Below are 25,936 nucleotides of genomic sequence, written 5' to 3'. Positions count from 1 at the left end.
CAGTATAATCCAAGTCTCATTTATTCAGTTGTATGCTCAGTACTTTCCAAACATATGCATTTTCGATTTAACCTTACTATTCAAAACACTTATGAGTAGCATGCCTGGGCAAGCATGGCACTGTTTATACTGAAGTTTTTTAAATCTAAGGTTTTAGTGAAAATGCACCTGTTTGAGAAGTACTGAGCATACAACTGGATAAATGAGACTTGGATTATACTGCACGAGTTGTGTGAGAGTTTATAAACAGATGTTTTTTTGTAGTTTTGCTGCTGTGAACCGTGGTTCCCTTTTACTCCAATTCATCAAGAATTTTCTTAGTTTTTGGATTCTTTATTTGCCATGGAGGCATGTGAGAAAAACAAAGTTTCCTTCACAAATTCAACATAATATGGGGTGAGTAACTGATATACAAATGGTCTTTTGGGGGTTGAAGTTTTCCTTTAACGTTAGGAGTGATTGTGGATCATGTCTCTTGCTTCAAGTTATTGAGGATTTATTTTTCCTGCATTAAACCAGGCCACGATCTCTCTTTCTAACCTTAACAAACATAACCATAAAAAACTTTAATAATGCTGCAGTGAGCTACTATTGTATTGCAAGATCAGATACTTGGGTGGCAAAAAATTAAACACATTGTCAGTAAAAATTGAACTGATCAATGTTTTGAGACTTGCATGGTGTATAATTTAACATCCCCTCATTATGTTAACAGAAAATGTAATTCAGGCAGAATTGCATTTCATAGTTGTATATAAACATAATTTTCTGGAGAAAGGGTTGATATTTGATATATTCTCACCTTCTATGAAGTCAGATGGTGTGTACACTTTGCTTGTTTGAGTGTTTTCCACTGCACTCCTGCTGTCTTGCTGGGATGATGGCGTGTTGAGGCTGTGCAGGGCCATCTCCAGCACCTCCCCCAGTGCCTCTCTCTTGTCCTTCCTCACAGGCTTCTCCTCGGGATGACGAGTCAGCCCCATCTCCAGTTGGTACACCCTCTGCAGGGTGAAACTCTCAAAGGGCACCACTGCGTACTCGCTGGGCAGCCTGGTGCCTGCGGTCACCTCGGCCTTTGACAGCTGGCTCCGCAGGAACTCCTGGAGGTCCGCCTGCTGGCTCTTGGCTCCCTGAGCCTCCCCGAAACCATTTCCCTGTGACCCAGCCCCAGCTTCCTGTCCCTCAGCTGGTCCCCCAGCAGCTCTCTTCAGGCTCTCCTGCACTCCTTTCAGCTGCTGGCTACGCTCCTGCAAAGCCTCCTTGAGCTGAGCTATCTGCTTCTTCAAGGAGGAGATGTGGAGGCGATGCTGCTCCTCGCGCTCTTGAAGGAGCACCTGATAAGATTGAGCACCTGGGGGTCCACCGCTCTGAGCAGCCCCAATTCGAGCTCCTCCTGTCCCACCTACTCCTGCTCCAATCCCCGGCCCTGTGCCCCCCAGGCTGGGGTGGTTGGGTCCAGCGTGGGGGAGAGCATGGCTCAGCGGAGGGTCATCAGAGTGTGGTGGACTGCAGGTCATCACATAGAGGAGCGACAGGGAGCAGCACAGGAGCACCAGCACACCTCCAACACGGGAGACCCAAGCTAGCAGTCCACGTCGCAACATCGCTGCATGTAGCATCAAAGCTCACTCCTCTGATTTAGACATCTACTCACACACACAGAAATATCATGTAACCTCACACACTCCAGCCTCGATGATAAGAGTCCATTTGTGATTGTGTTCCATCACCCAGTGAGGAGGCGGGCTACTTATCAGTATGAGGTCACTTCATCTGAATTAGGTCATCGCCTCTCCACTGCCTGAGACTGTAACTTGTTTTGTCATTGGCAAAGTGAATGTATGAGAAAAAACATTTTCTCCCTTTCTGTTTGTCCAATTAGCTCCATGGTCAGCAACATTGTTACATCATCTATCGCTCATATGTGACTCATCACTTCACTGACTCCCACAGTCAGTCCATAATGTCCTCTTCACATTAGCCGCAATGAAGCAGAGTGACGGGTGGAGCAAAAATGCTACATTTCATGAGAAAACAAATCCTCCGTAGTGAGCGATGGTTTACTCATGTTGTTTTCCTAGCAGAGAAAACAGAAAGAAGAGAGACAGAGAGGTTTGACATCAGAGAGACAGCTAATGTTAACATCTTGACCTCCATCACAACAGCATTACTGTGTCATTTAAAAATCAGAAATGTGCCAGGCCACTTTGACATGTTAGTTTAACTGCCTTCGCCAAACTAAGCATTCCTTTAGGACTGCAGCTTCTGGAAAACAATGTTGTCACTGATGTGTGAGAATATGAGGCAGGGTGCAAGGGTGTGTGCTTAAAAATGCACAAATGACAGTGTGCTAGTGTGAGCGTGTGTTCTGTGGATACAGAAGAAAACTGGGACATATACGTCTATCTAAATATACCCACAGTGTATATATAGTGGGTGACTTAATGTGCCATACAGCTAGACAGCTCTCTATTTATTTATTTATATTTACTTAAACACAGCATCTCTTGAGATACATTATCTCTTCCAAAATTATATCCTTGTGTATTTAAAACCATTACACCCATCATGAAGCATTTTATATGAGGAGTCTGAATGACTGATACAAAGGCTAAATTAGTGGCTCCCAACATGGGTAGATTTTTCAGTTTCAGACAGAGCCAGGGTAGCTATTTACTCCTGTTTCCAGTCTTTATGCTAAGCTAACCAAACTGTCTCCTGGCTGTAACCTTTCATGAAATGGACAGATATGAGAGAACAAATATTTGTAGTGTAAATATAAATGTATTTCCCAAAATGCTGAACTATTGCTTTAAATATAAGACAGTAACATGTTTGCATAGCTTAGCATAAAGACTGGAAACGTGTATAAAGCTAGCCTGGCTCTGTCCAAAAGTAACAAAATACACATTTAAGGCTCCCCAATTAACACATATCTTGTCTGCTTAATTTTTTACAAAAAAATAAGTGTAAAATGACAAGTTAAGGATTTTGCTACCTTCATACAGAGGGATGCTAGCTGCTCACCTGTTTCCAGTCTTTATGCTAAGCTACGCTAACCATCTCCTGGCTGTAACCTTTGATTGACAAATTTGAGAGTGGTACTAATATTTTCATCTAACTCTCAGCAAAAAGGTGAATAAGTGTATTTCTCACAATGCTGAATTTAACTATAAGACTAAAGCCAGTTGCATGTCAACATACGTTAGCATAAAGACTGGAAACAGGGGTTAACAGCTAGCCTGGCTCTGTTCGGAGCAAACAAAATATACCTTCAAAAACTTCTAAAGCTCACTAATTCACACTTTATATCTTGTTTGTTTAATTTGTGTAATATACTAAATGTGAAAACAAAGTTTGGGATTTTGTTACCTTTAGAAAGAGGCGTGCTAGCTACTAACCCGTCTCCAGTCTTTATGCTGCTGAGCTATGCTAACCATTTCCTGGCTGTAATCTTTGATTTAATGGACAGATATAAGAGTGGTACAAATATTTTTATATAACTCTCAGCCAAAAAGTAAATAAGTGTATTTCCCATAATGCTGAACTATGACTATGCATATAAGACTAAAGCCAGTTGCATGTTAACATACCTTAGCATAAAGAATGGAAACAGGTGTTAACAGCTAGCCTGGCTCTGTTCAGGGGAAAGTAAGTACACCTTCAAAAACTCGTAAAGCTCACTAATGAATACATTAAATCTTGTTTGTTGAATTCGTACAAAAAAATAAACATAAAAACAAAGTTTGGGATTTTGTTACCCTTCTGAAAGAGCCATGCTAGCTGTTCATCCTATGTTTCCAGGGTTCTATGTTTCCCAGGTTCTATGTTCCCCACTTAACCCTGCAAAAAAGGTACTATGTTCCCCACTTACACAAAAAAGGTTCTATGTTTCCCGGGTTCTATGTCCAAGCGGGAAACATAGAAGCTTTTTTGCAGGAACATAGAACCCGGGAAACATAGGGATGACCCCTCTCCAGCCTCTAGCTCCATGTTTACCCTGCATTCATGTGGTGTCTGAGTATTTGGAAAATTAGTTCCCTACTGGAAAATTCAAAATACAAGTTGCATACCATATGTCATATTACACAGATACATCGCAGACAAAAGTAAATGTTGGCTGAGATTGAGAAACTTTTATTAATTCATGTATTGCAAATACATTTTTGCTCACTTTTAATTTGTAATATAGTATATCAGGTTGTATCCATTAGTTTTAGTCAATGCAGAGTGACTTAGATTAATTAGAAAAGTTATCTATTAGCATTATCCTTGATTACAAGTCAGATAAAGCAATATTTTAGTGGTTTTAAAGGATGAACTGGTGCAGAAACAAGTCTGGGACAATATTACTTTGTAATAAAAAGCTTTTCACCATTTTTGGATAGCAATATGAATCTTCACTGGGACATTAAACACACTGAACAATAAAATAGGACACATCTTTGTAGCTTTTTTTCACATTACGACTTAAAAGCTCATAGACACTCATGGTGATAAAATGACTTCCTAACTCCAGAAATGGGACCATCCAAGGAGGACTTGCAAAGACATGAGAGTGGAATCAATCTCTTCATCCAACTCTCAGCAAGAAAGCAAATAAACTTATTTCCCAAATGGTCGATGTATCTCTTTAAGGGAATAAAAAATAATAATAATATTTCTGATTCACAGCATTATGTTTGTCTTTCTTTTGTTTTTGTCTTGCGAAATACTTTAATCTCCTCAGGCCTCTAAAAATCCTTCAAATAAATCAATTCAAGATGGTAAAAGAGTCGACATTGCTTCATTTTAAGAGCCCAAAGGCTGACTGTAATATTATCATTAACAAACATAGCCACAAATATAAGAGGCTAGAAGCTGTCTCATATCCAACAGCAGTACAGAAAAGGTGAGTGACACAGATATATTTGGAAGCGTGAATGTGAGTCTTGAGTATGCATATACTCTACAGTACATGTTTTTGTGGGGAGGTGTTTCAGTGTTTGAGTTACAGTACGTATCTGTAAATGTATCTCTGTGTATCAGTCTCGGTCTTGCTTGACTCCCCACACAGTCAGCTCTTTGACAGGGCTGCCTGAAGCCGAGCCTAATGAAAGGATTAGTATGTGGCAGGAGTGAATACTGGACTGTGCTCTAACAGGCGGCTGAATCAGGAGAGGCAGGGCGTCTCTCCAGCAGGACCTCCACTGCCGACTAAGGAAATGTTTGAGGAGAAGGTTCTCGGGGGGGAAAGTGGCTGATTGAGAGCTGGAGAGAGCAAAATAGGGCCGCTGTGATGGAGTATCATCCTTTCAATTACAGCAAAATCCTCATGATGTCATTATATGAGTCCATAAATATCGCATCACTTTAATGGTGCGGTGGCAGTTTAATCGTTTTCTTTGGATGGTTCACAAGCGGCCCTCGTTAGTCTTGTATCCATAGGATCACAAGCTGGGAACGTTTAAATAATTACATCACTTCTCCCAGATGACTTTGACTTTCCTGGTTTCACGACTTCCTGTAACAAACTGCACTTTGGCACTGATGCCAGTGAGCCACAAACCATTCAAACAAATTAAAGCATGCCCTTAGTTCTGACATTGTGAAGGTCAATATGTTTTATTGGGCAACTATGCATTACTTTGAAGTTTTAACTATAGCAAGCCTCAGTTAGGAGCACAGCAACACGCTCATCTTCACACAGTCATAGGACAAAATCATTAAAGGTCCTCTGTGTAGGATTTAGTGGCATCTAGGTTGCAGAACTGAAACTTCTCAAACGTGCCAAGCATGTAGGAGAACTACGGTGGCTGACGCGAAAGCACAAATGGCCCTATCAAGAGCCAGTGTTTGGTTTGTCCGTTCTGGGCTACTGTAGAACAACATGGCAGACTCTGTGGAAGAGGACCCACTCTATATGTAGATATAAACAGCTCATTCAAAGGTAACAAAAAAGCAACAATTTTTATTTCCAGGTCATTATAAACTAATGAAAACTTAGTTATGAATGTTATATTCTATTTCTATCAATAGATTCCCTGATATTCTGCACACTGGACCTTAGAACTTATGGTACTTCAACATATTTTCTTTATAAATCTTTTATACCACGATATCTCTCTAAATAAACATTGTATAACAAACTAAAATAGCATTATTTTTACAGTAAGTTATTGCTATTATCAATTAATCAGTTTATTATTTTTATGATTAATCATTATCTCAGTAAAATGTCAGAAAAAGATTAAAAAATGCCCATCACAAGTAGCATCAAGGGCTTTAAATTACTGTTTTTTTCCCCCAGACCAACAACGGAAATCACCAGAGATGTTCAATGTACAGTTATTTACCACAGACATTTAAGAGACTGCACCAGTGAATGTTTTGCATTATGAATGACTACAGCCAAAAGGTGATTAGCTAGCTTAGCATAAAGACCAGAAAATGGGAGGGAAACAGCTTGCCGGCTCTGTCCTAAGCTAAGAAAAAAATCCACCTAGAGCACTCTAATTAACATGTTATATCTGAGTTGTTTAATGTGTGCAAAACCAAGTAAGGATGTTTAAAAAATGATGGACTCTTCCTTACACCTCCTTCCTTATACAGATAAGTAGCTGATAAGTGTAAACATATAAATATGAAATGCTTAAGTCACACATGAAACGGAAACATCAATGATGCTTATCTGCGTTCGACAGCTCTGTGTTTCCGCCCCTGTGACAGTGGTGAGACGTGTTACTTTTAAAACAATTGCCAACTATATCACAAACACAACAGAAGTACAGATCCTCTGTGGCAAAGCAGTCAGTCCCTGCTGTTAAATTACCAGAGAAAGATTCATCACTGAGAAGCTGCTGGTGTGACTGAGATTTATGAGCAGAGAGTCACAGTTGAACCACTGAGTCTCACCAGGAATGAATGAGTTGATTCAGGCCTGGTTATTTGACTCCCCGTGGGGAAAGGCACGGCTGTGACACAGGAACACTGGCAGCTAAATAATCATGTTTGATTTTATTGGTGGTGCTATGTCGAAACAGGCGTCTGTAATTTCCTGCTTGTATCACTGTACTTGTGCTTATGCAAAGAACGTGTTTGATGTGTGATATTTATATTTCCTTTAGACACTGTTAAGAAAATATTATTATATTAACAATTATAAGAAATCCATAAAAGAACAAAACACTACTTTGGTTTAAACTGAAATATTTAAACAACTGTTGAATGGATTGCCATGAAATTTTGAACAGATGTTAGTGTTTCCTAAATTAGGGATCCTTATGACTTTGGCAATCCCCCAACTTTTCCTCTAGCTCCACCATGAGGTTCACATTTGTGGTTTTAATTTAAATGTCTCAGCAATTATTGGATGCATTGCCATGAAATTTTGTACAGAGCTCCATGTCAGCCTCAGGATTAATTGTCATAACACTGATGCCCCCTGACTTTTGACATTCCCATCAGCCTCAGCTGTACTTTGTGTTTAGTGCTTATTAGCAAAGGTTAAAATGCCAGCCCAACACACTGAGATGGTGAACATGGTAAACATTTTACCTGCTAAACATTGTGTCATTATGTCATTGTGAGCATGTTAGCATGTTCATGTTAGCATTTAGCTCCACTGCAAAGCAACTTAACTAGATACTGGACCCCAAAGTGACACATATTCAGTGCAATGGAAGTGCTGGGTTGGCCCATGCACCAAAAAAGTTTCTAGCTTCTGGGGCTAATTCTGGCCTGCAAGGTCTTGCTCAGGCCCCCACGGAGTGTGCCAGGCTTTGAAGCCAATTTTTGTAGTGGTCAAACAGAGGTACTGCAATTTCCGGGTCCGCCACATGATGCTCTGCACCCCAAAAAGACGTTTTCCCATTGACTTACATTGTAAAGGAGATGTCTGTAAATCAGTGGATACACTTTTTTTTGAGTGACACAACCCCTGCAAAATGACTTGTTTCACACTGACTTGTTTCACTGCCCTGCCGCCAATGCTGTGTCCAGTTCTCCTACTACATCCATGGTCCCGCTCGGCAAATAGACTTAACATTGTGATGATGTCACAGATCTTTTAATCGTTTGTCTGGGCTTGAGGAAAGTTTCACAAACATAAAACCTTTTACAGACATCTCCTTTACAATGGTGGTCTATGGCAGTGGTCTCCAACTGGTGGATCACGGTCCAAAAGTAGGTTTCTGGCCATTCTGGGTGGACCACAGCTGACTCACAAATGTGTCACATTTGTAAAAAACACACTTTATTTTTAAGTACAGTGAATTTCCGGCACAGCGCTTTTATTTTGAAGTGCCGTTTCTTGCTGTAGAGTGAGTGACTATCAGACAGCAACTTGTCGGAGACAGCAAACCAGTTTGACAACATGGCCAAAGGCAAGTATGGCGCTGAATGTATTAAACTATGTGGACCTTGAACTAATGACAGAGAGGAAATCTGGACCCCGTGGCTTGGCCAGTTGGGAATCACTGCTCTTTGGGAAAAAATACTGTGCAATACTGTGAGTGGCCACTGGGGAAACCTGGAAGCAAGGCTGAGCTGCAAAATATCTGGAAAACTAATAACTTTCCCATCAGCCTCAGCTGTGCTGTGTTGTAAGTGCTGATAGCATATGTGAAAATGCCAGGCCACCAAACTGAGATAGTGAACATGGTAAACATTTTATCTGCTAAGCATCAGCATAATAACATTGTCATTGTGAGCATGATAGCATGCTCATATTAGCATTTAGCTCCACTACAAAGCAAAGCACCACTGTGCCTCAGTGCAGCCTAACAGATGGATGGTGTGGCTGCATACTTCATCTTGTTAACACTGTGAATCAGTTTACTCATGACAGTTCTCCACTTCATTCTAATTCATTTCTGTTGTCTGAATACAGAAACTTTGTTGATAAGATACTTGAGCCTCACTTAGGAACCAAATAGGTCAAGCTTTCCAGTGAAGCCAAAGATTGAAATGCCTGCCCTGACTTCACAAAATATTATGCACATTTCTTTGTATACTGTCACTACAGTGTTTACAGTTTATCAGTAGAAACACACTCATAAAATGTAACTGTTCCTCTTTCTCTTTGTGCAACTTCCCTCTCTAACTGTGTACGTGACAGGACAAACACCTGATAACAGTTTCCTGGTATTTGTTTTGACCCCAACTGGTCTGGCAAGTCCTCTATCAAAGATCTCATGGAGCTTCAGTTGCCTAAATCCTCTTTGCATAACAGAACTAATAAATCTACACGCAACATAAACGCTGTCAGGCTAATTTACCAACAGAAAACAAGGCAGAGGATACATTTCCTCCACTTCCTGAGATGACATAACTGATGAATGTGTTTTCCCCCTTATCACATATTTCATTCTCCCTACTAGGAATAGAAACAGAGATGCAGAGACGAGAGTGGGAGAGGGTCAGAGGCAGAGAGATGAAATAAATGATCAGGCTGTCATAAAGAAGAGAAAAAGAGAGAGGACAAAGAGAATGATTTAGTATTTGGTGGCCAGAGATGTTTCCAAAACAGAGCTCAGCAGCATCTGGTTCAGCCTCCGAAATCACTTCCTCCCCTCCTGCTGCAGCTTCCTGCCCACGGGGCATTTGTGTTTGTGTGTGTTTGTGTGTGCTCCAGTTAGTGTGTATCTATGTGGGAATATGTGTGTGTGTGTGTGTGTGTGTGTGTATCTGTTCCATTTGAAGCAAAAATATTAATGTTACCCTCTTAACACCTGTTAAAAGCGCTGTATTTATCTTTGTGAAAAAAGGGTGTGAGAAAAGAGGAACTGTGGGAGTTTGCTGTTGGAAAACAAAGAATGAATCTCTTCTTTTCTCATTTCTGGTTGTCAGTCACACTACTACAGCAGAAATCACACACGGGTGACACGTTATCTGTGTGTGTGTGCCCCTCTCTGTACTACAGCCTACACAGGTCAACCTTTAAATGTCTGAGGCATTTCAGAAGCAACCTTGTGATTTTCTCCCAGCTGTCGGATTTAAAGAGCCCGTTTTCTTTGCGCTCTGCTGGTATTTAATATATTCAAAATATAAAGAATAATGTATGCACTGAGGCCTTACAGTATATGTTCAAAGGCAGACACACTTTCCAGATGCATTAATTGATTGTGTGTCTGAGTGTGTGCGGAAGAAATAGAGTTGCAGGAAAGAGAGAAAACAAACCACAAGACCAGAAACAGTATATCTGCTTCAAAGGATCTTATCAGTGTGTTTGCACATTTTAGCTCTTTAACTGCAAAATTGCTCACCATTTTCACATTCAAGCGCAAGAGTTTTTGTTTTTAAGTATTTTCTCCTTCCGCTGTGGGAGTTGTTCATTCATTTCTGTAAAGGTATGAAAATCTATTAGCAGACTGAAACTTACTTGAGTTGTGTAATCCATCACAGAGAACATCCAATCAGCATTAGGTTGTGCCAAAGTTACATAATCATTGCGAAATTTAATCACTTTAAAGGAGAACTCCATTGATTTAGTGCCATACTTGAGAGAGAAATATTATAAATAAGAACGCAGGATTTATATTTTTGCCTACATCTATGAAAGCCATTTCCACTGCACACCTTTAGCTCAGGTGGAGGTGGATGAGTCCAACAAACCCCGGACTTTCACCCAAGAGGCCACTGTTCACTTCTCATGTGGATGTTGAGCCAAACCATGATGTTTTTTTCTAAACCTAACCACATGCTTTTGTTGTCTAAACGTAAAAAAAATCAAAAAACAATCTGTATGCATCTAACAAGCAGAAACTATATTTCGGTGAAAATGGAAGTATATTTTGAAAAGACACAATACATGTAACAAGCTTAAATTGACAAGGCGTCCCAGAACATCAACAACAGATGCAGGAGGACACCTAAAGCATAATATGTAGATGTGAAAGTCCACAGATGAAGCAGTGATATTGGACGAGCCAGGATGAGAAAGCATTGGCTCTCAGCAATCTCTGCACGCCTAACAGCTATCACAGTGTACCAAACGACATAAATGTGCCAACTACATGAAATATTGCACTTTAAAGACTTATTTCACTGCTGGAAATATGGTCTTTTCATAAAATAGGACTGTCTGTACAGCAGAAAGATGCAAATACTTTCAAAACTGGTGCTGCACGACCAGAGAAATCAGAGGAAAAGGGCGGTGGCATTCGGTTTTACACAAGAAGTAGAAAACTTATAACTACCAGAATGCGTGAATGAGTTTTTTGGGTATCAAAACCTAATGGGCCCAATGATGCGGAAGCAGTGATGATCATTTGGGTAATTTTGTATGTAGCAGTTCAACGTTTTTGGCTTCATGGGCAACTGAGCAACTTTCATAGGAATGAACAGAGGCTCACATCCAACACTGTATACAGGCCTCTCTATACATTCATAGCTTGGCTGTTTTGACACAGGAAACAATATGGCAGCCAGCTGGTAACGAACATTCTCAAGTTACAGCTAAACAGTAGGGTAAAGTATGTTTCTGAAAACATTTGAGGGGAGAAACAGGCAATGCAGTAACAGAATCTTGATTCATATTTTATAAGCACTGCTTAGCTGTACTTTTCGATCTCAGTTTTTTCAGCGACTGTTTTAGCAATACAGGAAACAGTATGGTGCCACTTCTTGTTCACAAATTCTCGTATTACAGCAAAACAGAGCACGAAAATATGAGTTTGATATGCCTCTGTACTGTTTGTGTCCATGGTGATAAGCACATAAAAATGAGGAAACAAAATCTGTAGTTTGAGCAACAGTTGTAGAGCCAGTAAAAATTTGCTGGATGACACAAACTGCAGAGATGAGCAGACAGATCTGGAAGCTGGGAAGTTGAAGGAAGGTTTACCACATTTTATTTGCACAAACTACCCACACTGTTATGATACAAATCTGCTTGAAAATCAGCAATGTATCCCTTAAAGTAATGACCTGAGGTGGACTTCGTATCACAGTGTGAATGAAAGAAATAATTAAACCATGATTTGGCTTGATCATGCACTATAAATCTGTCTAATGTTGCGGCGGTATACGTAATGAGAGAAATACAATACTGAACTTTAAATCAGTACCTTCACAGTAGGTGTTAACGGAGGGACTCTCGTTGACCCCTTGGTAAGGACAGTCAGTTATTGTATGAATTACAAGATCCTAACTATCAGTAATTAAAAGCTTTTGAGCTCCAAAAACACGTAACGTTTCTTTGTTAGACCGTCCTTGACTGATATGCACTGCAGGCCTTTCAAACTCCATGCCCACCAGATTGTAACACAGGCTTTTTGTTTTAAATGTTTAGCCTTTAAATCCATGCTGATATAACCACTGATGACATCATCATAGACGGAGCCCCCAGAGACATGATACAACTGTTTCCACAGGCTGAGGAGTCCTCAACAGTGACAAGTAAACTAATCTTGATGCGTAAAATTTAAGGAGTTCCCCTTTAAGAGTTGACTGATTTGAACAGTCTGCACGTTACCTCACAATGATGTCATTTTGACAAGAATTAATGCCGACTTGATGTTGAAATGACACAACTAAAGAAAGTTTTGAGAAACTGCTACGAGATGTTTATATTGCACGGCAAAAAGGGAAACCAGTGGACGCCTAACACAAAGTACATTCAGTTTTCTTAATTGCAGTGGTTTTCAAAATGATGAAAAAAAAAACACCGTTACAGCCCTTTAGAATTTCCCTTCCCTTTTAACTCACTGTTTCTCATCCAACACTCAAACATGCACACATGTTTATATGAGAGTGCATGGATGCATTAATCTTTTAAACAGCCCTGTCCTCCCATCCCCATCCACTCTCTCTAAGTAAGTGGTGTCTGCTATCATTACAAACATCCTGATAAACCACAAAACGTGCATGTTTCTGCTCCACACTGCCTGCCTGTGTCTCTCTATCCTGTCTTCCTACAGCCTCTGGTGGGTTGTGTATTTGTTACAGGTCAAGGATGTTAACGCGTTTATGTGCGTGTTGGCCTCAGTGAATGTCAGGGCTCAGACAGCTCTGTCTGAACCTGCCCTGCGGCTATCTCACTGTAAGAATGAGGAATGTCCTTAGGAGAGGAGAGGAGAGGAGAGGAGAGGAGAGGAGAGGAGAGGAGAGGAGAGGAGAGATTAATTAAGATAAATTTTAAAATGAGTGGAGAAAAAAGCAGGCTGGTGTGAGCTATGCCCACTGATTACTTGGGGGAACTATTAAGTGGGTAGATCAGATACATGGTGTGAGAGGAGAAAATGAAGAAGTCAGTATAAAGTGAGTTTGTGGGAGGAGAAAGAAGGAGAGAGGGAGCAGAGAAAGGTTTCTTTGATGTCTCTTGTCCCCTCAGGTGATTCTCCCTCCCATTCATTAGGGGCCGGTTTCCCCGGAACCTTCCTGTCGACGTGCCATCTGGAGGGCCCTTAAAAAAAACCCCACATTACACTCCTCTGCTTCACTACAAGCGGTCCGTGTTAACATTCACCACCCGCCCCTCCTCATCCTCCTCATCGTCTTCCTCCTCCTCCTCCTCCCCTCTCTCCCTCTCTCTCAGTTGGTCCTCAAAGTGTTCCCATTTCTTCACAGTTAGGTTAGATGGTATCAGATGAAACTTTAATGGGCCCCATGGGAAAAATGGGTCATTGCAACAGCAGAGAATATACAGTAGAATACATAGATAAAAAATAAGGTCAAAAATATAAATCGCAGGTCAATCTGTGGTGCAAATCACACTTGGTTTTTGTTTCACAGGAAGACAAAATGGAAAGATTTTGATATAAAAATCCTCAAAAATATATGAATTTCTTAACACCTTTCCTAGCTGGCACTGGATGGCAATATAACGTCAGATAGACATTGACTCTTGTGTTGGACACGTTAAATTTAAGTTGGAATGAAAGTCAGGTTGAGGATGTTTGTGGGTTTTTTTCCTCCATACCTCATGACTAAATGTCCTTATTCTACATCAAGATGACCTTGGCATGAGATGTTTTACTTAACAACACCACTTAAAACCAACAAAATATCAAAGTTACCTGTTGTCAGTATTCTACGTCAAAATGCACGTTGGCATTAGACATTCTAAAATTGAATTTTGGTAACTCTATGTCACAACCTAAACTCCAAATATCAACATCTAACAACGACGGGGGCCCACTGGGTGAACACTGGACACTGAACTTCTCATTTCACTCTAATCTTTAAGGGATTTTTATGAAAAATGTTATATGTTTGTTGGTTTTAAGCTTATCACAGATATATCACTGGATACTGTATGTGATGCTTTAAATTGCAGTATCTGTCGGTCTCTTATCAAGAATATGAAAATGTGATAAAGACAGAAGAAGTATGTGTCAGCCATCATAAACAGTTACCCTAATTTCTCTCCAAAATGAACACTAGGAAACACAAACATTGATTCTTGTGTCCGTAGGAGTCAAGAAAAACTGATTAATCTCCTCCATAAACCAATAAGACAACAACAGCCACCACCCATTCTACAATGTGCTATATACAGTGTGAAATTAGTGGGCACTCCCTCGTTTAGTAAAACACAATGAAAAACCACAACACAATTCTGATAGGGCACAGCTCATCTCCACGCAATTATGGTGGAATATAATAAATCTTAGTTTGCATAGTAAGACGCTCCCTGTGTCACATGCTCCGCAGTTGCTGACAGTGATTTTACAAGTGGGAATGTATGAAAGTAGCTGATAATAGAGACTGCGACTGAGCAAACAAATTGAGGTTGACACGAAATAAATGAGACCCAGTGTGTCCACACATCACATCTGTTCATTTTCAGCCATTCACTTGCAACACAGCGTTATAATTGCACATTGTCACCTTTGCAATATTCTTCTCACTCCTGCAACATTTTGCTTCGGAAGTGTTTGGCAAATGAGTTGTGAAAGACGTTCACAAGTGCGAGCCAAGTTCAGTCGGAGCCAGAGCTCATTACTTCCCCCTTCTCTCTGGACAGTTAACCGCCACACAGACATTATTACCAGGCCAAGCTGTGGTATTACTCAGCTGTGGTGTCTTTGCATGCAAAGGTGTATAGCCTGTGGTTTTAGCAGTTATAATAGGTACTGTTTATGGCAGTACTGAACCAGCTCCACCCTCTGCACCCTCAGATCATTTATACTGGTTTTAGTGAAACATACAGCCAGCCCTAGAGGCAATAAACCCTTCAGTGCCATCCATAAGCTCTCCATTCAATTTAATCGATTTTTATAAACCGGCATTATCTAACTGAGCAAGGGCAACTGTAATATCATCAGAGGTAATTTGTCAATACGCTGCAGGGACGTTACATCAGCACCATTAAAAAGTCCTGCAAGATTCCTGTTATCTGATCTGTGAAACATGAGAGTACATGCGGTCTGCACGGCAACACAAAGTGAGAACACACACACACACACACACACACTCCCAGACAAACACACATGTAGGACACACACACAGACATGTATTGAGCATCTAATAAAAGAGGGCAACTTTATCTTCCAGGCACAGGAAGCACATATATGTCATCAAGTATCACATCAATTTTTTCCAGCTAATCACTCCTATAGGGTGAAGGCACATGCAGTCATTTACCCTGAGCATGCTAGTATGTGTATGCTCTCCTGAGTCTCTTCTCTGCTTGCTAAACAACCTCAAATCCTACATAATCTCCAGTTTCATTCTTCCAATATGAGAAAAACAACTCTGCCAGCTTGCAAACCAAATATTTCAGGGTGCTAGGTGCCTGTTGGTGAGTGCACTAAGCAGGATTAGAGCCATTTCCCTGATAAAACCTCCAGCTCCCTCAGTATGCTGTGTGCATATGTGTGAGTGTATGTGTGTGCGTGTGTGTGTGAGAGAGGGGGGGGGGGGGGGGGGGGGGAGCACGCACTTTCACTGAGTGCATGTAATTTCATTATCTGGGTCTTCCCACCAGAAATTATGGTGAGCGTTTTTGTGTTTTTGTTTCGTTTTTTAATTCATCCATGTGATTTTGCTTTCAAGTGACCTAATAACCTGGCTGGTCTTAAAACATATTTCCCATTTTGCCTCAATGGATTAATGAAAGCTCGCTCACAGAAAACAAGCGAGCACTTAAAAGCCCATTAAAGCAAGTTATACTCACAATTGCATTCATATTTGGCAGTGTCTGCTTTCAAGCGTGTCCATAAAGCGCTTTATGGGAAAAATGACTTGATTTAATTACAACTGATGCTGTTCTTTTAAAAGGATTGTTCAGGAAAAGTAGCTGGATGCGTCCCAGAAATACAGTGAACTGAAAGTTAACATTGAGCAGGATGAGATTGATGACCGTAAACTCACCACAGGCGAACTATTCAGATGTAGTGATAATTATGTTTGTACATTATATCTATCGGCAGGCTGTATCTGTAGTTTACAGTGTTAACATGCAATCTCACCCGGCCAACTTACCTCTATCTCCAGCAGTGGTTGTTTCGGTCCATGCTGCGTGGAGGTTTTGTTTTTGTCCCGGTGCTGCGGTCCTGTCCCTGCAGCCTTCCACCGGTCCACAGCCGACACTTGCGGAGTGCAGGAGCGGCTGTGAGCGTTTGTACCACCGAGAGGCGTGAAGTCAGCCGCAGAGAGAAAGAGCGACACCGGAACATGAGGGCTGCTGCCTTCAAAATAAAAAAATAAATTGAATAGTGGCACACTCACATATTTGAATATGCTGGTTAAAGGGTGTGAGAAGGATTTAGGGGCTTATATTGGCAGACATGGTAGTCAATATTCAAGACTATGTTGTATATATGTGTGACCTACACCGTGCACCTCCCCAGAAATGTAACTACAGGTTGCAGGAGGCAGACCTACTGTTTATTTCTGTAGGCCTACGCTAAAACCCTTTCCCTCAGTGTTAAGAAACAGTATTATGTAGATTTAAAAAAAAAAAGACTCCACAAAAATAGCATTTTGAGTCTTGTGTGTAGTTTATCCTGGCTTCATATGAGCAGAGGAAATCTCTGCTAGCGTTAGGCTAATTTACACAATGTTAAATGTCATAGGCTGGTGCTAATAACACGCTAATATGTTTGGAAAATGTATTTAGTATAAGACAGTTGTCTTGTAAGTGTACCTTATGAGTTGTAATACAGTCGAATTTTGTAACATGACCTTTGTTAAATATTGCTCTTGTCCCTGGTTTCGTATGAGAAAAAGAAATCTCCGCTTGTTGCTAGGCTAATTTATACAATGTAAAATGCCATAGGCTTGCTCTAATAACGTTAGCATGTTATATTTGTTTGTAAAATGTGTTTAGTATAAGACATTTGTTTTCTATATGAACCTTGTGAGTTGTAATACAGTCGAATTTTGTAACGTTACCTTTGTTAAATGTTGCTGTTGTCCTTTGCTTCATATGAGAAGAGAGAAAGTTTGCTGACCGCTAGGCTAATTTAGGCTATACAATGTAAAATGCCATAGGCTAGTGCTAATAACATTAGCATGTTGTATTTGTTTGGAAAACGTGTTTAGTATGGCGGTTGTTTTGTCGGTAAATCTTGTGAGTTGTAATAGAGTCAAGTTTTGTAATGTGACCTTTGTTAAATGTTGCTGTTGTTGCAAGGCACTCAACCCCCAAATGCTCAGGGCACCTGTCCAAGGCAGCCCCCTCACATCTGTCATCTCTCTGTTTATTGCATGTATAGGTCCTGTTTGTGCATGCTTGTGTGTATTCCGGGCCTGTGTGTATATGACAACAGAGTGAAAATATTTCCCCTCAGGGATTAATAAAGTATATCTTCTTCTACAGGCTTGGCACACAGGGGAAGTTTCAGTTCTGCAATCTCACTGCTAGATGACACTAAATCCTACACACTGGACCTCTAGGTTTTTTTGAATGCATGATTCATGATGCTGGGTTTTACTATATTTTAGAGGTTCAGTGTTACAGTTTAACGTTTAACGGGATTAAAATGTTTTAAGTGGGCTTCAGCCATAGACTGTAAAAATAATTAACATAGCTACCGTGGCTTCACACACTGGTTTGTAGACTCCTGTTTGAAGCCTCATGTTTGGAGCTTCAGTCGTCACTAACAAAAGCTAACGTAAGCATAAAGTTTACTAAACGTAAAGTTAGTCGTAAGCGAACAAAAAAAAAACAATGTTAAGTGTTTTATTAATTAATCTTTAATCTGACTTAATTCTCTGTTTTGAGAACTACTCTTGGGATTAACTTGGAAAATCTACACAGCCTGTAACTAGTCATTAATTTATCAATACATGGGCGTCTTATTTTGAAGGTTTTGAGCGGAAGTGCTGTACATCAACATGGTGAACTTGACAGTAGCGCTCCCATCGTGCAGGGTCCGCCGGTCCAGCCTGCTCTCCGCCTCCCTCCCGCCCTGCTCGCGCATAAAGACAGCCTTGTTAGTTGATTCAAGACACCGTTACAGCGGCAGGAAGAAACACTACTGCCTTTCATTTCTAAAGCCAACAAGAAGTCCGACTGACTAATGTGAAGTCGACATAAAGATCCATCTGAATCTAAACTGACCCGAGAGTCTCTCTGCCGGCTGGGGTCTCAATCAGGCTGCAGACAGGAAGCAAATACAAGAAAATGGACATTTTCCTCATCACTGCAGTCTCATATAAGCACGTGATTATATTACCTGATTACCATTCAGATACACATGGCGGAATAAGTATTTAAAATGTTTACTTAATAAAAGCACAAAAGTATTAGCATTAGAATATACCTGAAGTACCAAAATACCCATTTCAGAAAAATGTAGGTCTAAATGATGTTATTTATTATAATTATAAATACATTAATGTGTGCATCACTTGAATGTTGCAGCTGTTAAAGATGGGCTTATTTTTTCTTAGTCTTAACACGTCATAATTATGACGTATTCGATTACAATTTGTATTAGTAATCTCAATCTGAAGAGTAACTGAATTTTTCAGATGAAAGCAGTGGTGTAAAAAGTGCAGTATTTATGAGTATAAGTATGAAGTAGCAATTCGTAAAGTACAAGTGCAGTACTCAAGTAAATGTACTCAATTTCTTTTCAACACTGTCATTATAGGACAGAAATAGCTGTGGTGTGGCCTCCTCTATTCATATTAAATGCATGGATGGATTACTGAACAGGCCTACCAGACACAGGCCCAGGGGCCCAAAGTGTCAGGCCACCCTCAACCTTAACTTGCAAAGTATCATTCAAATGGACACAGACCACAAAGAGACTTAAAATGACCATGCAAAGGAACTGCAAATATACACAAAATAGCAAAAGATGGCGACACAGTGGTGCAGTGGTTAGCATTGTCACCTCACAGAGAGAGGGTTCCGACCTCCCTCACCCTCGGTTCGAACCCCCCTTCACACAATTGCTGGGCCACATCCATGTTTTTGGTCTGTCAAGCAATATTGGGTATGATTTTGACCTTTGACCCCACTTCATGACTGAAAGCTAATATGATAACATGATAACACACACTGTTAAACCCAACAGGATAATGTAACTTCTACTTGGTCCTATAATTAGTCAGACTGTCATGTGATATGAGGACACAGATAAGTGGAGCTGCTCTCAGTCCTATATGACCAGATTATGACAGACCACGAGACCTGAGCATTAAAGATCAACCCCAGAGACATATGTCTTTGTATGATAGTTGGTGTTTGGTTAGGGGTAGGGACCAGCTGTCCTAAAAGTCGATAGAAATGAGAAACAACCTGAGTGCTCATTTATGAGAAAACAGTGACCCCACATGGTGGACTATGATACTGCAGCATTCACAAAAGTGCAGCAGAGGAATAATGATTTAAAGTAAAGTTCAGTTCAGTTAGTTATACGTTGTCTTTGCCAGTCTTCATTTTCCATCTCGCTCCTGTTCTTTGAGGAGTTGCATCATTTAATTCATTGTCAGACTGCGAGATACAGGAAGTCCTCTGGGACCTGTGATGAATGGGCGGCATAAACACCTGAGCCGACCCCTCAAGGAAAGGCACCATCTCCAGCCAAATTTATTCCTGAATGAAGCCTCCGGGCGTTACCTAGTGTGACACGGTGTCCTTTGAAGACTTTCAGCATTTGATATCACAAAGCAGACAGGTACTGGAGCGACCGGTCTGTGCAGACTCATCATAATGTCATCATGCCTGTTGGAGGTTTTATGTGCAAAGTTATAAGAGCAGTGTCAGCATGCACAAGGGACAAAAAGGCAATTAGGACAGAGGATATGAATGTGCCTGCATGTTGGAAATGATGTCCTGTGGGCTTTTTGCATCTTAACGAGGCAACGGGGAATCATTTTGTTTGTTCATGAACCTTAGGACACATGCAGAGACTACTTGACGTTCCAACAAATATTTGAGATAAAACCAATGACAATAAGTCTCAGAATATATATATATTTTTAATAACAGTCTTCACAACTCATATAAAATAAAAATACAAAAATATACAGGTAGCTCAATGTAGAACTACAAGTCAAACCTTAAGTATACAAAATCAAGAAGATATCTAGTTAATTAAAGCACAGTTTGACTGTTTAATTAGTGCACAAGCCTATAAAGATCATCACAGAATGTATTTTTAATTAAACTAAGAATTAGCAGTGGCTTGCTTGTATGATTCATACTAAATGCACAATTTCCTATAAGCAAAAAAGTTTTTACATATGAACCATAATGGACACGCCTGAGGTTTGTCTTAAATGCATAGGATGTTTAAAGCAGCGTTTTCCACCCTTTTTGCTTTGTTAACCCTTGACTCAAATCCATATTTACTTGTTAACCCTCATTAAAGCATGACTTGTGAGCAGGTCAACCAAAGTTAGATTTTTCCATCTTTAATTGCTTCATTTAGAGGATTTTAGAGTGCCTAAAAATTTAAATAAATCCAGAATTTGACAAGAAAAAAGCTTAAAAAAAAAGAGAAAATTCGGGATAAATAAACAGAATTTTGCGTGACAGATACATAAGTCGCTCTTTCATATCTTCTGAACCTCCATCCCCACACTGGGAACCGCTGAACTTAAGTGAACGTTGAAATATCTTGCTTTGGTTCTGTTGGGCTCTCTTACGTGGCTGCAGTAGCCCTTGTGAAAAGATGGGTTGTCATGTTCCTCGTCATTGTTTTCTAACCCTTAAAGTTCTGGAAGATCTCGGCAGCGTCCAGCCAGGACCTGAAGCAGGCAAGGCCTCGGTCCCTGATCTGTTTCCTGCCCTTGTCTGTGATCACGTCGCCGTTCTCCTTCACGATCACCAGTTTGGGCACCGCTGTGATCTTGTAGCGCTGCTTCAACTCACTGAAAGAGAAAAGAGAGACAAAGAAATATGTTCATTACAATAAGACACCTGGAATAACTGTTGCTTCACTTCTTCTACTTTGTATTAAGCATTACATGGCTGACAGTGGTGGGACTCTAAAAATATATCTAAGATATTTTTACTTTAAAATTTCCATTTTATCCTTTGGAGATTTGTACTGTACTTTTTACTACACTGCATTTATTTGACACTTATAGCTACAAGATTCTTTACAGCTTCATATTATACAAACACATGATCAGCTTAAGAATATATATACTGTACTCATAAGGGCTGAAACTGATGATTACTTTCATTATCCATAAATTTGACAGTAATTTCTTGATTATATTTGACATTTTTGCTTGAAAAATGCCACAATGAACATCAATCAATTGAACAGTTGAAATTACTTCGTCAATTGACCATGATTGTCACAGCTCTTGTACTTAACTGTAATATTTCCATTTTACGTGCCATTTGCATCTATTTTGAAGGCTATGTTTACAAGATACCTTAAAAAATGTATCTTTAATTTCAACATTTCTGATGCACTGTTATTGATTTAATTAAACAGTGGTATACAATATATTAAAGAATTTTTTTTAAAGTGGCCTCCCAGTGAACAGCTACAAAATTTAAAATACTGCATACGCAAAAAAAAAAAAAAAGTGGATTAATTGATTAGTTGATCGATAATGGAATAACGGTTTTACTAGTTTTTAAAGCAGAATACCCAAATTATCTGGTCCCAGCAGCTTAAATATGAATTTTTAAAGTGGTTTCTAACTCTCCTGTGGATGCTAACTGAATATTTTGGGGGGTTTAAGTGACGGTTGAAAAAAGGGAACAATTTACTGACATTTTATAAACAAAGTGATTGATTTATTGAGGACGTAAGCAGCTGATTAATTAATAAGTAATATAACTGTCAGTTGCTACATTAATACTGCTTACTCATTCATGAAGCAGTAATTTTAGTCCAAGATTATAAACTTTACAGTGACATAACACTGACAGGAGACAATGTTGCCTCCATGTGAGTACTTTTGATACTTTTACATGGTCATACTTTGCCTAAGTAACACTGAATGTAGGGCTTTAACTGTGGTATTGCTACTTTAATTTGAATAAAAGATCTGAGCTCCTCCTCCACCACTGTTGTGTATCAGAGGACAAGCCTGCAAAAACTGAAGACAGAGACTAACTGTAACATGACATTCAGAGACAAATAACATAAAACAAAGCCTAAAATTAAAATTGAACAGATCAGTCTTGAAGTCATTGTGACAGACAGTTTGTCTGGCCTGCTCTTAACCCTAATCCCTGAGAGGGTGACCCTCATAAGCATTTTACATAAGAGGGAGCACAGACTAATGAGCTTTATAGACAACAGTGTTAAATCCTAACAAGATACAAGACAAATAAAGCACAGTCAGAGCAGCCAATTAGGTTTTTGACATATTATATTGAGTGTAAAATCTATGTGGAAGAACCAATGGAAACTTAATCAACTTTTCATTGACTTTTAGTTTGGTTTTGATACTCACTGTTTGTAATCATCAGTCCAGGGCAGTGCGAGCCAGTCTCCGTGCATGTCATGATAATATTCGACCATGTCATCAGTGGACTTGTCAGAGGAGACAAAAACTATCTCAAACTGCGCCGGAGGTTCACTCTCTTCCACCAGCTCCGTGTAGAAATCACACAGGATGGGTGTGAAGTCTCGACACGGAGGACACCATCCTGCAGAGAAGTAGATCCCCACCACTTTGTTCCTCAGCGCCTCCTCAGGATCCACCACATCCCCGTCTTTATTCAGCAGTGTCCGCCCGCTGAATACCTCCACCATGTCTGCTCAGGGCTCACACACACTTCAGATTAAATAGTCCCGGAGGTCTGACAGCTCTAACGTTAAGTGTCGCTCATATTTCATCTACACCTCGACGCTATGGTTGGAAGAAGTGTAGCTCCTCTACTTCCCTGTAATGTTTACCTTTCGGCAAAAGCTACTTACAGCCAATCCCGTGAATCAGCTGCAGGCCGGACCAATGAGGACACAAGCAGACGGTGTTGGAGTTCATTAGCCATGTGGATTTCAGCAGGGGGAAGCTGCTGCATTCAAACGCTGCTCGTTTGCTAGTAATTTCCACTTGAGCCGCAGCACGACATCTCACAACACTTTCAGGCAGCTCAGATTAGCGCATGCGCAGAGCTACAAGAGAGCCTGGTTGTACAACAGTTGCACATGAGAGATGTTTTCCTTTAGGGTTTTGGGTAGAAAGCCCTCGAGTACAATTTCTCTCAACTGCTCTGCAAGAGATCTCTTAGTTAAGGTTAGGGAAAAGTTGTGGATAGTAGATAAATAGATAGATAATAGATTCTGTCAGAAATGGCTTTCTTGGAGAAAACAAGGAAAACTTATCCCATGTGCAGCTGCAGACACGGGGCCTTCGACAAGGAAACTATCGTTATAGTTCAGTTCTAACAATAGTGACAGTTACCTCTGCCTTTAACCAGACCTTCCCCACTCCCACTCCACTATGGCACCCTGTTTATAGCCTATTTGTCACCTTTTCAATGAAGCAGCCTTCATTCAGGTGCAGGGTACAAATACAGCAGCAAGCTTTGGGATGAATTTCCCTCCCTGCAGTGGAAACAGAACTTTTCAGAACCATGAAAAATAAATTTTACTCCCATTTTATGTTCTTCATATGAATTAATCACTCTGATATGATCTGCATGTGCTGCTACTGTATACCTGAATTTTTGTATAATATCTTTTTAATCAAGGAGTTCAACTATCTCGGGTTCTTGTTCACGAGTAAGAGTAGAATTGAGTGTGAGATGGATCGGCGGTTTTTTAGTGCTGAGCCAGAAGGCAAAGCTTTCGATTTACTGTTCCATCTATGTCCCAACCCTCACCTATGGTCATGAGCTATGGGTAATGACCAAAAGAATGAGGTTGCAGATACAAAAAAATAGTTCCCTCTGAAGAGTGACTGGGCTCAGCCTTAGAGATAGGGTAAGGAGCTCAGACATCTGGAGAGAGCTCGGAGTAGTGCCGCTGCTCCTTTGCGTCGAAAGGGGCGGGTTAAGGTTGTCCAGGCATCTGATCAGGATGCCTCCCGTTAGAGGTGTTTTGGGCACGTCCAACAGGTAGGAGGCCCCGGTGCAGACCCAGAACACACTGGAGGAATTATACATCTCGTCTGGCCTGGTAATGCTTTGGGATCCCCCAGGCAGAGGAGGTGTTGCTGGGGAGAGGGGCATTTGGAGTACTTTGCTCGGCCTGCTGCCCCCACAACCTGGCCTCGAATAAGTGGTTGACAATTGATAAATGAAATGAACATGTCAACCATGTTCTAGACTAGAGATGGGTAAAGCCTCTTTGATTCTAAATACAATATAACCTTTAAGTTGTTAATGTCTGTATGATAATACTAAATGTCTATATTAGTCTGAGCAGTTTATGATTGAACAGGTATGCAGGTTCGCATGGAGTTTACATTTGTACAGAGTGTCTTCCATGTCGAAAACAACAGTAAGTCAACACTGATGCAGGCTTGCTGTTGGAGGGTTTTATAACCCACCTCCACTCCACACTAATTGGTATTATTGGTATATATATAGAAAGACTATTCTCCCTCTCTTGATCTCTTTCTCTGTGTCTGTGGTGCAGTTTTAAGTTTATATGAAGTAAGATGAATCTGTTTGTTTCTTGACTGGGAAAAATGCACTGTTTTGCATCATAAAATAAAAAAATGAACAAAAAGCAACACAGAGCAAGTTCACTAATGCTGAAAAAAGACTTCCATTCAAAATGAATGTGTAAATAGGCCTATTAAAAACAGTGTAGGCTCTGAAGTACAAAAGGTCAGTGTACTTCCATCTCTCCTTGTTCCTTCAGTGAAGTGGACCGAGGTCATTTGGAAAGAAACCCGGCCACACTTTCTCCTCGAGCATTTTGCTGCCCATTAGTGCAGCCTGCTCCAGTGTTGAAAGACTGAAGGGGATTTTTTTTTTAACAAGGAATTTCTCTCCTCCCAAAACAATTTCCACCAACATGACCTCTAATTCCAATTTATCCAACATGCGGCGGCTGGTGGAACAACTGAAGCTCGAGGCCAGTGTGGAGAGAATCAAGGTAAATAAAAGAAATACAGCGGAGGGCAGAAAAGAATATGTTAGAGTTTAGGGTTTACTAATTCGCTTTTCCTGACTTGTTTAACTTTGTTATATTTACGTACTCGCCCACTGTATTAGAATTAACACATTACAGTGTCATATTTTGCTTTTATTTTATACAATATATTAAATTATCAGCCACCTATTTGTCTTACTACGGTCATTCAATACTGTCTCACACTACATATGTTTTGATTCAATACTCCTATTTGACAATTATGCACATTACAGTGTAGTGGCTGCAGCATATGATGATCAATTAAACACTTCAAAAGACACTAAACAAAACAAAATGTGGTTATGTGCTCTCTCCATACACTTTGATACACTTAAATATGACATACAGTGGTGTGAAAAAGTGTTTGCCCCCTTCCTGATTTCTTACTTTTTTGCATGTTTTCCGCACTTAAATGTTTCAGATCAAACAAATTTAAACATTAGTCAAAGATAACACAAGTAAACACAAAATGCTGTTTTTAAATGAAGGGTTTT

At 40.2% G+C, this 25,936-nt stretch overlaps 3 protein-coding genes across 4 annotated transcripts in view; 1 reads left to right on the top strand and 2 right to left on the bottom strand.

The window, feature by feature from the left end:
• csgalnact1a (chondroitin sulfate N-acetylgalactosaminyltransferase 1a) overlaps positions 1 to 16,536 on the bottom strand; it is a 40,255-nt gene extending 23,719 nt beyond the window's left edge. The window contains exons 1-2 of the mRNA XM_050053641.1: positions 16,408 to 16,536; positions 803 to 2,077 (exon numbers count right to left, since the gene is read on the bottom strand). Of these exons, the coding sequence (XP_049909598.1) occupies positions 803 to 1,619 (817 nt within the window). The 5' untranslated portion in view covers positions 1,620 to 2,077; positions 16,408 to 16,536. The remainder of the gene's footprint in view (positions 1 to 802; positions 2,078 to 16,407) is intronic.
• A 3,812-nt stretch (positions 16,537 to 20,348) lies between these two features.
• On the bottom strand, positions 20,349 to 23,420 carry nxnl2 (nucleoredoxin like 2). Its single transcript, XM_050052996.1, has 2 exons — positions 22,807 to 23,420; positions 20,349 to 21,255 (listed from the first exon to the last, which is right to left on the bottom strand). Exons 1-2 carry the CDS (start codon positions 23,106 to 23,108, stop codon positions 21,087 to 21,089), a joined length of 471 nt encoding a protein of 156 aa, XP_049908953.1. The 5' UTR covers positions 23,109 to 23,420; the 3' UTR covers positions 20,349 to 21,086.
• Positions 23,421 to 25,217: 1,797 nt separating this feature from the next.
• The window catches only part of gng10 (guanine nucleotide binding protein (G protein), gamma 10), a 3,992-nt gene continuing 3,273 nt past the window's right edge, over positions 25,218 to 25,936 (top strand). Inside the window, exon 1 of one of the 2 annotated variants that reach the window (XM_050052998.1) lies at positions 25,218 to 25,403. In XM_050052998.1, coding sequence (XP_049908955.1) covers positions 25,323 to 25,403 — 81 coding nt within the window. In that variant the 5' untranslated portion in view covers positions 25,218 to 25,322. The remainder of the gene's footprint in view (positions 25,404 to 25,936) is intronic. The other variant, XM_050052997.1, reaches the window with a different exon arrangement.

The sequence above is a fragment of the Epinephelus moara genome, chromosome 9 (genome assembly GCF_006386435.1).
Source record: "Epinephelus moara isolate mb chromosome 9, YSFRI_EMoa_1.0, whole genome shotgun sequence".
In the NCBI taxonomy this organism is placed as follows: domain Eukaryota; kingdom Metazoa; phylum Chordata; class Actinopteri; order Perciformes; family Serranidae; genus Epinephelus; species Epinephelus moara.
The sequence above is the reverse complement of the archived record's forward strand: the minus strand, read 5'-3'. Positions and strand labels throughout refer to the sequence as shown.

What these genes read in the sequence shown, in the direction of transcription:
- nxnl2 (XM_050052996.1), bottom strand. Translation starts at nt 23,108, where the DNA reads ATGGTGGAGGTATTCAGCGGGCGGACACTGCTGAATAAAGACGGGGAT. An exon ending in TGGACTGATGATTACAAACA is followed by an intron (nt 21,256 to 22,806) that starts GTGAGTATCAAA and finishes TTTCTCTTTCAG; the next exon opens with TGAGTTGAAGCAGCGCTACA.